Source organism: Nomascus leucogenys, chromosome 16, assembly GCF_006542625.1.
Source record: "Nomascus leucogenys isolate Asia chromosome 16, Asia_NLE_v1, whole genome shotgun sequence".
Lineage (NCBI taxonomy): Eukaryota > Metazoa > Chordata > Mammalia > Primates > Hylobatidae > Nomascus > Nomascus leucogenys.
Window position 1 is genome coordinate 36,663,044 of NC_044396.1, and position 16,668 is coordinate 36,679,711.

The following is a 16,668-nucleotide window of genomic DNA, read 5'->3' on the forward strand; positions in this document are numbered from 1 at the left end:
CTTGTTCCATGAAGAAAAAGTCCAGCCAGAACTCCATCCCAGGCCGGGCGCAGTGGCTCACACTTGTAATCCCAGCACTTTGGGAGGCCGAGGCGGGTGGATCACGAGGTCAGGAGATCAAGACCACCCTGGCTAACATGGTGAAACCCCGTCTCTACTAAAAATACAAAAAATTAGCTGGACGCGGTGGCAGGCACCTGTAGTCCCAGCTACTCGGGAGGCTGAGGCAAGAGAATGGCGTGAACCTGGGAGGCGGAGCTTGCAGTGAGCCAAGATAGCGCCACTGCAGTCCAGCCTGGGCAAAAGAGCGAGACTCTGTCTCAAAAAAAAAAAAAAAAAAAACCCCACCCCAACTTTTGCCAAGGAACCAGCACACCCATCTCACCCGAGGCACTCTCCACGCATGGCACAGGGCTGTGACAGCCCACAATGGGGGAAGGCAGGGCCTGATCTGTCCTGAGCACAGCTTCCCCACTCCCAAGCTATCAAACCTGGGTTTGGACTTAATGGACAAAACTGAACAATACATTTATTCCTGAGAAACTTGTCATTATTTCAGTCCATGAGCAGTTTAATGGTTTAGTAATTACTGAAAAGTACAGGTTCACTGCTTTCCTTTAATACACTGATTTGAGATCATTCAGACTTAGGATGCTGGCAAACACGTGCTTACAATCACATGCTTAGGATGCTTACTAATCACATGGTGAAACAGAACTGCATTACCTCATCAACTGTTAATATTCTGAATCTTAACTGAATACCATGTTAACTGCAATGATCACCCAATTACTCAATTCTTCTTTACTTCTTTTAAATGGGATAATAAAGCAAACTGTAGTGAAATTAAAGATATACAGATTACCATACCTGGCAATAAAGGAACGAATTTATAAAAGAGTTCAATGGATTTGTGTCGACATTCTGTCTGGGGCCTCCCACAATGAGCTAAAAGCCACTTGACCAGATCCAATAAACACAATGACGCGGAAGGTGGAAATCCTCTGCACAGAGACAGCATACTGTCATTAGTCCCTCTCCAACATGCAACATTCAGCAACCAAGGCTCTAGAAATCATAAACTAATCTTTATCACACAGATATATGTAGAAACCTCACTAAAAGGCATTCGACTTATTTTTAATGTATTATAATTAGAGTGCAATCAAAATAACACAGGTGAAATGGGTCCTAAATGCTGCTCATGTTCATTTTTTCATGTGGGGAAAAATTAAAAAGTTCTCCTTAAAAGAACAGCACTAAGTATTTTCATGTTTCTTGTGCAATATACCTTGTAAAGCAGTGCTTCTCAAAGTGTGGTCCCTGGTCGGCTGTTCCAACATTACCTGTGCACTTGTTATAAATCCAAATTATCTGGCACTACCCCAGGTGTACATAGAAATTGAGGGTGGGGCCAGCCGCAATCTGTGTTTGAACTAGATCTCCAGGCAATTCTAATGCATGCTAAAGTTAGAACCAATGAACTAAACTGATATCATAAGTTAATAGTAGAATCTGGAAGAATCAACTTTTAAAATAACAGAGAAAATATTAATAATCCAGTCCACATGGGACTGTGCTTCTCCAGAGTGGCGGTCACTAGCATGGATAACAGATGTCCCCAGACACCCTGCAGAGATCTGGAGGGGCTTATGGAGGGCACTCACCCTATTGGAGAAGGCAATACCACTAAGATGGAATAAGGGCAAAAACTGGAAACCACTGGCCAATATCCCAGCCTTGGTTGGCTCTAAGTAGTTTCATTTCCTAATTTTATGATTCCATGTCTGTCAAAATGTTACTATTTGAACATTCAGTTCATACACTTCAAAATTTACGGAATAATGGCTCATGCATATTCTAGTCAAATCATCCACATCAAAACATGTTCAAAATTAGTGCACATTAAATAAAACGTGTTACAAAACTAATTTTCAATTTCTATCTACTATCTCAACCCAGATCAAATACCTTATACCTTATCCCTTAAACCAAGTATTTTCAAACACAAAGCTTTTAAACATTTTTGGAAACTGAACTCTTCATACTTCCACACATTCCTTGTTTAGGAAGTAATTCCTTATACTTCCACAGATCCATCCCAAGTTGTCCTTCGTTAGCTGCGAATTAGTTTTATGTTGTGGGAAAAGACGGAAAAGGAAGCAAGATCACCTACCGCGGCAAACGTCGTTTCTTTGCTTTATTTAAAGAAACATGCTTCTTTTCAATGATGCGGCATAGGTGATCAATGGCATCACAACACTGTTGAATTGTACCTGTTCTCAAGTACAAAGACATATTTCCAAAGAAGGCATACATAGCTGATTATTATTAAATTTGTATTATAAATGTGTTGGCCTAATTTTTAACTGAAAAGGTAATTTTACTATAGATTTAATATGTTTTCATCCCTAAGAATAATAAAATTAGATAAATGATTCACACTCCATATTCAAAAATGAACACAAAACCCATACTTAAGACTGCAGGATAGCATGGTGCGTGCACGCACAAACACACGCACACACACAGAGCAATGCCATACCTAACTAGAAACTGTACCACCAACACCTCGGCCACCCAAAGCACAGCCTCTCCTAATGGACCTGAGATGCAAGAGACCTTGCAGGTATTACAAAACCCACATACCAGGCCAGAGCCTGTGGACTTCAATTTGTGGCTGTTTTAAAGGGGTGTTAAGTCCCTTGACCTCCCTTCCTAAGCAGGATAAACTATGGTATCGTTTGGTAACACAGCCTCTGGAGAAGGACAACAGGTAAGACGGTGAAGTCACCCACAGAAGTCTGGAATTATTTAGGAAAGGAACCTTATACATCTTATTTTGACCTGTGTCACCAAGAAAAAGTTTTCTATGTTTTTTAAATATGTCAGTGATCACAAAAAAAGTTTCACTTGTTGAAAAAATTCACCTATATGGGAAATCAAGACAAACAAAGCAAATTTAAGCTATTTGACAATGAGGACTAAATTTTAAACATTTTTGCCCACAATAGACTATCAACATGAAGGATAACAGAGCTCAGTTTGTCTTTTTAAAAAATAAAGTTGCCAGGCGCAGTGGCTCATGCCTGTAATCCCAGCATTTTGGGAGGCTGAGGCGGGTAGATCACGTAAGGTCAGGAGTTATAGACCACCCAGGCTAACATGGAGAAACATCTCTACTAAAAATACAAAAATTAGCCGGGCGTGGTGGCAGGCTCCTGTAGTCTCAGCTACTTGGGAGGCTGAGGCAGGAGAATCGCTTGAACTCAGGAGGCGGAGGTTGCAGTGAGCCGAGATCGCACCATTGCACTCCAGCCTGGGGGACAAGAGCAAAACCCCATCACAAAAAATAAATAAAATAAAATAAAATAAGTCAAGACCCGTATCAGTGATAAATTCCTGCCACAGCTGTGTGGCCCTCAGTCAATGACATGCCTGGGCCTCTGTGCCCCAACTACATCATGTGCTGGGACCAATGGGGAGTTAAGAAGTCTTCTAGCTCAACAACTCTATGTAGTTCCTAATAGCTTCTTGCATAGAATTTAATTGTAATCACTTATTACTCTCTTAGCTATTTTAGCCTACTTCTGACTTAATATCTTTATAATATTCCTTCATCATGGATGAAACAGCTTTATCACAGTCCTGTAACGAGACCCACTTTCTACTTTCTAAATGATCACCAGTGAGTGCAGAGGCACTGACAACATCTCAGTGGTTATCACATCCAGCTTCTTCAGCATCATATCTGCACATTTTCATGTTCTGTCATCATAGCATCACAGTGTCTGACTGGCTTTGTTGTCTCCCCTGCCCTGGGCAGGATCTGCAACCAACCAGGGTCAAGCTCAATGGCCACCAGGAGTATATGGTGAGTCAAAGAGAATGAGGGCATGAAAAAATTATTAACAAGCTGGATTTAAGGCACTGAAGGGGCTTCTCTTCTCTTCACATTTATTAATTTATACAACTCTTGGAAAAAAAAAAAAAAAACCTTATAAGAGAATCACACAAGCCTTAACTCCTCATTGGGGAAACTCTTCAGACCTGTAAGGCAGACAGAACACTGAAGCGAAATGTACCTAAGGACTTCTCATCTGCATGTGCTAAGGCCAGACTCTCCATGTATATCACCAAGGCTTCAAACACAAACTGTTCCACCAGAGACTCTTCTTCCCTGTAAAATAAAGAATGGGAAACCTCACCTAAGAAAACAATAAAGCAGAAAGGACAAAGAAAAGAAGGAATGGAATTAAAGAAGGCACACATTAATTAAATTTGTTTTTTGTGGCTGGGTGTGGTGGCTCACGCCTGTAATCCCAGCACTTTGGGAGGCTGAGGTGGGCGGATCACGAAGTCAGGAGATGGAGACTACGGTGAAACCCCGTCTCTACTAAAAATACAAAAAATTAGCCGGGCGCGGTGGTACACGCCTGTAGCCCAAGCTACTCGGGAGGCAGAGGCAGGAGAATGGCATGAACCCGGGAGGCAGAGCTTGCAGTGAGCCGAGATCCTGCCACTGCACTCCAGCCTGGGCAACAGAGCAAGACTCCAGCTCAAAAAAAATAAATAAATAAATGTTTCTTTTTGTTGTTGTTGTTGTCGTTTTTTTAAAGGCTCAGCTGGGTGTGGCGGCACATGCCTATAAAAAATCACTTGAGCCCTTGAGTTCGAGACCAGTCTGGGCAAAAAAGTGACACCCTGTCTCTACAAAAAATAAAAATAAAAAAAAATTAGTTGGGTGCAGTGGCGCACACCTGTGGTCCCAGCTACCTGTGAGGCTGAGGCAGGAGGACCACTTGAGCTCAGGAGGTTGAGGTTGAGTCATGATCCCCCCACTGCACTCCAGCCTGAGCAACAGAGCAAGACCCTGTCTCAGAAAAGAAAGGGGGGGGGGGGGCGCTCAGTGTTTTAAAACATGAAACAGGTGTGGTGGCTCACACCTGTAATCCTAGAACTTTGGGAGGCTGAGGCAGGGATCACCTGAGCTCAAGAGTTCAAGACCAGCCTGGCTAACATGGTGAAACCCCATCTCTACTAAAAACACAAAAATTAGCCAGGCGTAGTGGCAGGCGCCTGTAATCCCAGCTACTCGGAAGACTGAGGCAGGCAAATCGCTTGAACCTGGGAAGCAGAGGTTGCAGTGAGCCGAGATCACACCATTGCACTCCAGCCTGGGTGACAGAGCAAGACTCCGTCTCCAAAAACAGAAAAACCGTGAAACAACCTAAAATACTTCTCAAAGATACCTCCTCAAGAGCAGACTAGAGGAAAGCTACATGAACCAAAGAGGCAGCACACGCTCTGTTTCCACACAAGTGCCTCTGTCCCTTGCATCTGCAAAACTGCTCATTTGCCTATGGGGCTAATTATTATCCATGTGTCCTTCTGCAATGTAACCCTCATGAAGGGCTATATTGTTATACTTCTAACATGGACACAGGCGTGGCACATCATTTTTTTTTTCTTCAACTTTTAAGTTCAAGGGTACATGTGCAGGATGTGAGGTTACACAGGTAAATGTGGTACACAATATTCCTAATAAGGAATGCTGGATGAATGAATGAACACCACTACCTTAGGTCAGTGACCACTTGTCTTTTTTCTTGGACCTCTGAAATGGCCTCTTCACTGGTGTCCCAGTATTCAGTCTACTCAGACCCACTCTCTACACAGCTACCAGCAAGTGGATTTTAGGAGGAAATCTAAATGCATCTCTCCCTGCACCCACTACTCCACAGATCCTCTGTCACTAGAGGTGACCTACGCTCCTTACTACAGCAAGCAGAGCCCTCCTCACTAGCCTCACAACACCTGCCTCCAAACCTCAAAGGACTTCAGACACCTTCCTCTTTCTTATCTCTATCCCCCACCACCCACTAACTTTGATCTAAAATGCCTTGGCTGACTTCCATTTATCCTTCAAGTCTCATCTGCAGTATAAACCCAAGCAAGAGGCCACAGCTAACCTGCTCACCCTGGATTAGCTACTCCTCCTCTGTGCACCCAAAGCCCCTGTATATGCGTCTTTTGTTGCATTTCCAAAATGGCTGAGACAGTGTTTACATGCATTTCTCAGCAGTTTCCAAGCTTCTGGAGTGCAAACTGAATTTTAATTCACCTTTTAATCTCCAGAGGACAGCACAGCATCCAGCACATAATTACTTACTAAATGCAGGATATATATGACACATGGATACACAGAGTGAAACTCCAAGTCACTTTTCAAAACCACAAGTTTCTCTTCCCTGTTGTGTAGCTTACAAACCTGAATTCCCTGTAGATATTATTAAACGCAAGTGATGCTCCCAGCCTCTTGAAAGCATTGGGGTGAAGCGCGAGACTATAAAGTCGCTTGAAAAGCGATTTGGTGTTTACTGGACTCTTCTCCTGCTGCTGTGGTGTTATTTGCTTAATGGACCATTGAAGGAATTCTCGAATACACCGACCACAAAAATCTCTTAAAGTACTGTCAACAGGGTCCACAATTCCATCCTGAAACAAAACAAAGAGACCTTGATTGTACTAATTTTTATAACCACTGACAACTGAATACAAGGGTATAATTGGTCTATCTCTGAGCATAACTAAAGTATGTTAAAAATTAATTTATAGCACTAGTCAAGAAAAAAATAAACACTAGTAAAACCAATCTCCATAGTGTATCCAGAATCTAGGCTTGAATAACTATTTCCTTCTGATATAATGAAAACATTTTCTTTTAAACAAATTAATAAACTGAAAAGCCATGAAGAGGGGAGGGAAAACTTTAAGTTAAACAAAACAATCTTTCCTTTCCCTGAAAAAAAAAGAAAATGGCTATATCCTAAGAATTTCAGAGGAATTCTGATTGTTGATTTTACGCCATAACAGCTTTTGAGACACTTTGCATATTGAAGTCAAAGAGAGTAAGACCCTTGGAAGTTCCAAAGAAACTGTACTGCTCCATAAAGGAAAATCCTATGGAAGCATGAAGAGCAGCCCCCATAAAGGCCCTGCCGAAAACATCTATGGACATTTGACCAACGACCACACAGAGATGTATTCTACTTTATGCTTTGTTTCATTCTAGTCATGATGCTCTCTCAGATCTACAAAGGAAAAGTTTAACTTGAAAACGTACACTCAACAATGAATTAAGAGAGTTCTGCCTAACACTTCCAGTTATTTGCTACATATAAAATCCTTTCTTGCAGAGGTAATTAGAATCCAAAAACGTAACACAAGCCACGGTTATGGGAGGAGAGGGCGCTTCCTGCTTTTCAGAGCAGAGGTCACTAGCACCATGCAGTGATGCAGGTAACAGCAGCTATCACCATGAAACCCACGGCCCTCCTTCACTTGAGTGCTGTGCTACCGAGTTCACGCTGCTTCTTTACCTTTTCTTTCCTCAACTATCTCGTTTTACTTATCAGATTTCTTTCTGAAGCTCTTACTTAATCTACCTTCAAGGATCAAAAGGGAGAAAAGAAACAGAAAACAACTAAAATAAAAACTTTTTAACAGAAACATTATAATGAAAACATCTGAATGCAAATAAGCCATAAATTAACTTCAATGAACTGTATTTATTATAGGTAGGATTCACTGGTAGACACTGCAGGGAATTAAACTACAGGTTTAATTATGTCACCACCCTAACGAATGTTCAGTCACTCTCCCCTGCCTGTAACATGACTAAGAAAGGTCACACTCAGAGTACACTGCCAGCAGCATAACCAGGACTGTGCAGGCGACATAAACTTATTTGCACAGGTTCAAAAATTATAGTAAAATAAGCATCAAAAGACACTACAATTTAGCTGGCCTCACTGCCTCTGCCCTCAGTGAGCTGGCAACCAAATTCTAAGATGCTGCTTCTCTGTGTCAGGAGAGTTCTATGTAAAAGGTGAACTGCTGTTTCCAGGGCCCTTTAGTTATTGAATCTGAGTATAGGAGAAAATTGGATATGCTCAGAAATTCTTATTCTTTGTTTTTGAGACAGAGTCTCACTCTGTCACCCAGACTGGAGTGCAGTAGCCCAATCTCAGCTCACTGCAACCTTTGTCTCCCAGGTTGAAGCAATTCTCATGCCTAAGCCTCCTGGGGAGCTGGGACTATAGGTGTGTAACACCACGCCTAGCTAATTTTTCTATTTTTAGTAGAGACAGAGTTTCTCCATGTTGGCCTGGTTGGTTTCCAACTCCTGGGCTCATGCAATCTGTATGCCTCGACCTCCCAAAGTGTTGGATTACAGGCGTGAGCCACTGTGCCCGGCTCACCGCCAAGGTGGGTGGATCACTTGAGGTCAGAACTAAGACCAGCCTGGCCAACAAAGTGAAACCCCGTCTCTGCTTGAAATACAAAAAATTAGACAGGCATGGTGGTGTGCGCCTGTAGTCCCAGCTATTCAGGAGGCTGAGACAGGCGAATTGCTTGATGCTGGGAGGCACAGGTTGCAGTGAGCCAAGATCGTGCCATTGCATTCCAGCCTGGGCGACGGAGCAAGACTGTCTCAAAAACATAAATAAATAAACAAACATCAAATACAACTAATCGATGGGAATAAGAGGAAAAGAATCAACTATTACTTACCAATATAGCTTCTAGTAAGGCGACAGTATCCTGACTTTCAAATTTCTTATTGTTAGTGAACCAGTGAATCAGCTGCATAACTAGTGGCTCATACAGTTGCCTTGTCACCTGAAGAAAGAATTAAAGTTAATTCCCTTCATGTTAAAGAAATGTTACGCTGTAAAGGGTTCCATTTAAATGCCATTTGCAGTATAAAATTAAGTAATACTACTACCATGGTTGTATTAGTTTCCTTTTTTAGTTCAGGCTCAAGTGGTCCTCTCCCACCTCAGCCTCCAGAATAGCTAGGACTACAGGCATGTACCACCACACCCAGTTAACTTAAAATTTTTTTTTGTAGAGACAGGGTTCCACTATGTTGCCTAGGTTGGCCTTGAACTCCTGGCCTCAGGTGATCCTCCTGCCTCAGCCTCCCAACGTGCAGGGATTACAGGTATGAGCCACCATCCCCAGCCCCATTAGTTTCCTTTTCCAGTTTAATTCCATGATGAAGAGTCCAGCAAAGAAAAATATGCAACAAAAGCTCATTGTTCCTCTGATTGGGAGGGCAATTTAGGATAGATATTGTTGGGTTTGTAATACTCATCTTTATTCATTTGATCTTGAACGTGCACACAAGATATCCTGGATTACAGACAATCTGGTCGCTATTCAACTATTATACAAAGCAAATAACAACCCTGTGGTTCCCCACAGCCTAACTGTCTCCCCTTGTGGTGACAAAATGAAAGCCCAATCAATGTCCTATATACACAAATTCAAAGCCTATACCACAGGGGAGGAACACAGAAAAACAGATTTAACCTGTTTATATACAGGACAAAGAGGAAGCTGCCTCTCCCACCACTGCCAAAAGGAGGGAGAAAGATCTCTATGGAGATGGGATGAAAAGGATCCTAGGTCTAACCTTCTGGAACATAAATAAAGCCTCTCCAGGGGCCAAGTAGCCCCGTGCTCCCTGGCTTTGTAAAATCCAAGATGTCTCCAGGCCTGGGCTCCTCCCTTATGACAAGTAAATCCATACCCAAGGAGGCAGAGCTCCTGTCTTCCTGGAAGCTTGGAAGTGTAACCTAGTGGCCTGGTGGAGGTGTGACCATGTGGTCATCTTAGAGCAACAAGAGAAGTGGATCAGAGCAATTAGCTAGACAAGCTGCTACAGATCTAACCCTCATTATACATGAGAGTAAAATGCTGGCCAGGCGCAGTGGTTCATGCCCATAATCCCAGCATTTTGAGAGGTCAAGTCAGGAGGGTCTTTTGAAGCCAGTTCAAGACCATCCTGGGCAACATAGGAAGACCTTGTCTCTAAAAAAATTATTTTTTAATTAGCTAGGCATGGTGGTGCGTGCCTGTAGTTCCAGCTACTCAGGAGGCTGAGTCAGGTGGATGGCTTGGGCCCAGGAGGTGAAGGCTTCAGGGAACTATGATTGTGCTACTGCACTCCAGCATGGGTGACAGAGGGACACCATGTCTAAAAAAAAAATTAAAATGGCCAGGCACGATGTAATCCCAGGACTTTGGGAAGCTGAGGAGGGCGGATCACTTGAGGTCAGGAGTTTGTGACCACCCTGGCCAAAATAGTGAAACCTCTTCGCTAATAAAAATCCAAAAATTAGCCGGGTGTGGTGGTGGTCGCCTGTAACCCCAGCTACTTGGGAGGCTAAGGCAGGAAAATCGCTTGAACTGGGAGATGGAGGTTGCAGTGAGCCGAGATCGTGCCACTGCACTCCAGACAGAGTGAGACTCCGTCAAAAAAAAAAAAAAAAAAAAAGTAAAATGCTTGTGGTGGAAGTTAAGGCAAACACTCCCACACTGATATCCTGTACATTTCTGCCTCAGAGGCCAGGGCTTTTATAGGAGCACTGAGCCATCCAGCAGACCGTTATTCCCCACAGTTACTGAGCTCAACAATTAAGTACTTTGATATTAGAGGTCCATACTGTAGTTAATATCACCTCAAAAATGATGCAATATGTCCCAGGGCTCAGACTAAACAACACAGAGACTCTTCCAAATAGTCTTTCTAGTCTTTGAAGCTATTTTTTTCCCCTAATACCTTCACTGGCCTCTATGAAGCAATTTTTTAAATTAATCAATATAAAAGGGTCTTAACTTTCAGTTTGAAAGCTTAACCTGGTCTTAAAGCATCACTTATTTTCCACAAAAGAATCATACTGGTGTTTTTGTTTTTTTTTTTTTTTTTTTTTTTTTTGAGACAGAGTCTCGCTCTGTCGCCCAGGCTGGAGCGCAGTGGCGCTTGGTCTCTGCTCACTGCAAGCTCTGCCTCCCGGGTCCATGCCATTCTCCTGCTTCAGCCTCCCAAGTAGCTGGGATGGCAGGCGCCCGCCACCATGCCCGGCTAATTTTTTGTATCTTTAGTAGAGATGGGGTTTCACTGTGTTAGCCAGGATGGTCTCGATCTCCTGACCTTGTAATCCACCCACCTCGGCCTCCCAAAGTGCTGGCATTACAGGCCCTCCCACCGCGCCCGGCCAAGAATCATACTGTTTTATTCTTAGTACCTAAGTTTTTTTAATACATGTATACATAGCTAGATATATATATACAATATAGACATACCCCTTTATAGAAAACCATCCCTCTACAATCCTACATCCCAAAGGTAACCACTGTCAACTTTCAAAATATTTTATTTATATACTTTTTTTTTTTTTTTGAGACAGAGTCTTACTCTGTCACCAAGGCTAGAGTGCAGTGGTGCAATCTGGGCTCACTGCAACCTCTGACTCCTGGGTTCAAGTGATCCTCCTGTCTCAGCCTCCCAAGTAGCTGGGATTACAGGTGTCCACCATCACGCCCGGCTAATTTTTGTATTTTTAGTAGCAACAGGGTTTCACCATGTTGGCCGGGCTGGTCTCAAACTCCTGACCCCCGGCCAATTTATGTACATTTAAATATGTGTATATACACGTGTAAAAATAAAAATAAATCTGCCAAGGAGACAGAGCTCCTGTCTTCCTGGAAGAAACCAGTAACTGGTTTCTTCTTAGAGTACTTTCCATGTAAACATATGCACTCTACCAGTGTTTTCACTAGCCGCCCAGTACCTCAACTATGGACGTAACACAACCCAGCTACCAGAACTGTACTGCTAGAAATGAAAGTATTTCTAAATTATGACTACCATACAGAGTGGAGAGTCCTGAGCACACTGTTTAAGCAGCTCTCTTGTAAGGAAGCTGCTAGGCCAGGGCTGTGGTCACCCAATCCAAGCCCAGCTGCAGAGCACTATGCCTGCGTCGCCCCACCAACCATGACGTGCAGGGTCCTTTCCTTGTGCCCTTGACAACACCAAACATTGTTCATCTTTTAAATATTTGACAGTAGCCAGTATCATTTTAATTTGAAGTTCCTTGTTTACAAAAAGGTTGACTATTTTAAGATACATTCCATCGGCCATTTACATTTCTTCTTTTATGAGCTGCCTATTTTTTTCTTTATACATTTGTCCATTTTTAAATCTGATTTCTTCAGTAGTATGTTGCACATTATGTATGTGTTACAATGTTGGTTTTATGCCATTCAGTAGTCTTAAACATTTATAAGGTCAAAACTATCAATACATTAACACTTTTATGTGTCTTCCTATCTGTACAAACTTTATAGAAAGACACAGAAGGATGCCGATTATGGAAAAGTAATGAAATCCATCCAAGGAGCAGAAATAACACTGCACACAGAAGAAAATGTTTTGAAATGCTATGGGTCTACTTTTTGTTAACAAAACATCTATGCACATGTCAAGATGTGTTATTATAAAGACATTCTCCAGACTTTCCAGAGGATCTAACATCTTTTCCCAGGGAACAAGCATGTGAAAGGGGTGACGTGAAGGTTCATTTTTATCTTTGAACATTTTTATATTATAAACTGATGTTTATCAACAAAAAAGACCTAAAGATATACACAGACAGATATGCTATGTGGTCATTACATTTTTCTGTAATTTATTTATAGTTCATTTTTCCTTCTAAATCATTGATTTACAGTTAGTTTCTTCACTTGTGACAAAGACCCTCTTCCTTGCCCTAACTCTAGTCAGGCTCCGCTGAACTCTTCTCAACTAGGCCTTGACTTCTGGGCTTCCATGTTCATCTCTATTAGTCCAGTTTTACCAAGAACTCCGCTGAGTCAGTTCAGTGAAAACCTCTCCCCTTGATATATAATCTAATTCCTCATCTCCCACCAGCCCCCAGGCAGTGTCTGGTCACCCTGGCCCATCTTCAGCCATAACACTCTTAGGATTGGTTTAGCCACAATCCTCTTTATGCCTGACATTTCTTCTGTTGTGGGAAGTCAGGGACCCTGAATGGAGGGACTGGCTGGAGCCGAGGCAGAAGAATATAAATTGTGAAGATTGACATTTATCAGTTCCCAAAATTAATACTTTTATAATTTCTCACACCTGTCTTTACTGCAATCTCTGAACATAAATTGTGAAGATTTCATGGACATTCATCACTTCCCCAATCAATACTCTTATAATTTCTTATGCCTGTTTTTACTTTAATCTCTTAATCCTGTTATCTTCCTAAGCTGAGAATGTACGTCACCTCAGGACCACTACTGTACAAATTGATTATAAAATATGTGTGCTTGAACAATATGAAATCAGTGCACCCTGAAAAAGAACAGAATAACAGCTATTTTCAGGGAACAAGGGAGGGAAGATAACCATAAGGTCTGACTGCCTGCGGGGTCAGGAAGAACACAGCCACATTTTTCTTCTCACAGAAAGCCTATAGACGGATATGCGAGTAGGAGAAATATCGCTGAATTCTTTTCCCAGCAAGGAATGACCCTGGGGAAGGAATGCATTCCTGGCAGGAGGTCTATAGACAGCTGCTCTGGGAGTGTCTGTCTTATGCAGTTGAGATAAGGACTGAAATATGGCCTGGTCTCCTGCAGTACCCTCAGGCTTACCAGGATTGGGAAATCCCAGCCTGCTAAATTCTAGTCAGACTGGTTGTCTGCCCTCGAACCCTGTTTCCTGTTAAGATGTTTATCAAGACAATGCATAGCGGGACATAGGCCCTCATCAGTAATTCTAATTTTGCCTTGCCTTGTGACCTTTATTGCCCTTTGAAGTATGTGATCTTTGTGACCTACTCCTGGTTCGTACACCCCCTCCCTTTTTAAAATCTCTAATAAAAATTTGCTGGTTTTGCAGCTCCGGGTTATCATCACGGTCCCAGCTGTAACATTTCTCTCTTTGTACTCTTTCTCTTTATTTCTCAGACCAGCCGACGCTTAGGGAAAATAGAAAAGAACCCATGTTGAAATACTGGGGGCTGGTTCCCCTGATATTCCTCTTAGTGATTTCCATCCACTGACCCTGACCCTGCTCCTTGGCTATCAATCCCCCTGGTCAGGAAGTATTTGGAGTAGAGCCCAATCCCTCTCCAGCAGTGTAAAAGCCCACTGGAGTAGCCTCCCCTTTAGTAGTTTTCCTTAACATCTTTAAAGAACGTCATGAATAATTTTTTCTTTAACACGTTAGTCATTTGACCTAATACCATTTATTAAATGACCCATTTCCCACTTAAATGAGCCCCTACCACAGACACAATTTTCATATACACACAAGGGGCCACTTCCCGGCCCCTAGCTCTCCCACTGAGCCATATGTGCACTGGTTCAGCCTCTTATACTCCATAAGGCCACTTTTCAACATCTGCTACACAAGACTCCCTACAGCGTGCAACCCTTTCAAAATGTGTCTTGCTTATTAGGCTCAAGCAATTACTCCTTCAGATTATTCTTTTAAGTTCAAAAATAAAATTAATTCTGGATTTTTTACTGGAATTACACCAGAGCTATCAATTGATTCAGGGAAACTTGACATTTTTTTCAATAATGACTTCTACCTCAGGTACATAAGCTATTCATCTTCTATAGTCATAAAATGTTTGCCTGGCACACTGAAGTTTATTCCTAGACATTTTTTTTTTGATGCTGTTATGAACAAGATGTTATAGACGTATTTTCCAAGTGGTCAATACTAATATATGAAATATATGTGAATAATGTATGAAAAAAGATATATGAGAATTATGTGTTTATAATTCATCAGCTTTTTCCTTTATTAATTCTTAGAATTTATCAGCTGATATGCTTACTCTTGGGCCTTCCAGATTTTGAAAACAATTATAATAATCTTTTCTCCTTCCTAATATTCCTTCTATGATTTTCTTATCTTACAGTATTGAATAGAATCTCCCAAATAGTTAGTGGGGTTGATGTCCTAGCCTTACTGGCCCGCTGACAAGAGTCTTTTGATTGCCAAGTGCCAAGTGCTGGGGTAGATGCTGAAGAGGGAGCAAGGAACACCAGGCTCTGTCCATGCAGAGTTTAACTAACTCCAAGTAAAGCACTGACCGCTCCCACAAACAGGCCGTGCTCTCATGCTGGGTGGAAGCGCAAGGGAGTGTCAGTGCTTCACACAGTGGATGACCTGGCTGCAAGATTCAGGCAGACATTCTATCACATTAAACATCATATGAAACTACTGCTAGTTTATCAGGAGCTGCCAAATGCCTTCCAGGCTTCCATGGAGAGGTTCACTGCTACGTTAAATCTACCTCTGTGGTAAGTTTCCAGTTTTCACCATGAGCTCTATTTAATCACAGTGCATCTGAACATACTGCTGCACTATATCCACTCATGCATACTGCAGAATTTTCCAGGTGCATTATGAATGAGTTTTGCATTTCGTTTTCTTTTTTGCATGTGTACCCTGATATTCAGGTCATGCTAGATTCATAAAATGAACTGAGAAGATTTCTTACCTTTTTCTGCTTCATGGCAGCAGTGAAGGATTTGTCCATAAAGTCACAGTATAGGCCACTTGCCAGCCATGGCTTTTTTTGAGAATGAGTCTCGCTCTGTCTCCCAAACTAGAGTGCAGTGGCGTGATCTCAGCGCACTGCAATCTCTACCTCCTGGGTTCAAGTGATTCTCATGCCTCAGCCTCTCGAGTAGCTGGGATTACAGACGTGCGCCACCACGCCTAGGTAAGTTTTGTATTTTTAATAGAGACGGGGGTTTTATCATGTTGGCCAGGCTGGTCTTGAACTCCTGACCTCAGGTGATCCGCCCACCTCAGCCTCCCAAAGTACTGGTATTACAGATGTGAGCCACCACGCCCGGCCCATGGTTATTTCTCTCTTCTTCCCTCTGTGAAAGACTGTTTGTCCATGAGAGGGGTGACAGCTAATTCACCTTTAGATGCCTGGACTCTCAGTAACTTTTAACTACAACAGCGATTCCCAAACTCCGAGACATACTGAAAGTGGAGGGGAGAGCTTTTAGAAGTCCTGGTGCCCAGGTCGTGCCTAGGTCATGCCCATGACCAATTAAACCAGAGCACCTGGGGTAGCAGTCAGGGAGCAGTATCGTTCCTAACCATCTCCAGGTAATTCCACTGCTCTGCTGACCACTGAATTAGACAAACCAAACTTTTAAAAGTTTTACAACTATTTCAGATTCAAAGCCCTTACCTGATCAACATCACACGCAAGTCGAAGCAGCACAGGAAACGTCCGCTTATAGAGCTGGTACATGGGTGGGGCTCCCTGTCCCCCTTCTGGCATCTGCGTGGCTTTGCCCAACATAAACATTACCATGCTATGTAAAAGTTCACAGGCTGCAACCTAAAACAGACCAGGAGGTCAGCAATGTTTAAGTTATCACGTTGATGACGAGAGAATATTTGAAATGTCACTCAATTTAGCCCTTTAAGAAGAAAAATTTCATTGCACATAACTATCATGTAACCCAAATATAAATTAACTGGAATTAGTATTTCTTGTTGTATAAAACTAATGATTCTGTTCACTTTGTTTTTTTTATCCAAGAACGAAGAATTAAAATTTAAAAGCTTTAGAAACTGGGAAGTATATTTCACTGTTGCCATATTAAAGAACTATATAACTTTGCTTCATCTGTTAGCACATTTTCAACTATCACTTTTAGTAAAAATATTTTTTGAAGCACTATAGAAAATTTACAAATTAATACACGCATACCTCATTTTATGGCGCTTTGGACACAATGTGTTTTTTAACAAAT

General features: G+C 42.1%; 1 protein-coding gene across 1 annotated transcript in view; it reads right to left on the bottom strand.

Annotated features, from left to right (window-relative positions):
* The window catches only part of PRKDC (protein kinase, DNA-activated, catalytic subunit), a 184,772-nt gene that overhangs the window by 121,214 nt on the left and 46,890 nt on the right, over positions 1–16,668 (bottom strand). Inside the window, exons 25-30 of the mRNA XM_030795536.1 lie at positions 16,098–16,250; positions 8,578–8,685; positions 6,272–6,498; positions 4,086–4,180; positions 2,177–2,276; positions 871–1,004 (exon numbers count right to left, since the gene is read on the bottom strand). Coding sequence (XP_030651396.1) covers positions 871–1,004; positions 2,177–2,276; positions 4,086–4,180; positions 6,272–6,498; positions 8,578–8,685; positions 16,098–16,250 — 817 coding nt within the window. The remainder of the gene's footprint in view (positions 1–870; positions 1,005–2,176; positions 2,277–4,085; positions 4,181–6,271; positions 6,499–8,577; positions 8,686–16,097; positions 16,251–16,668) is intronic.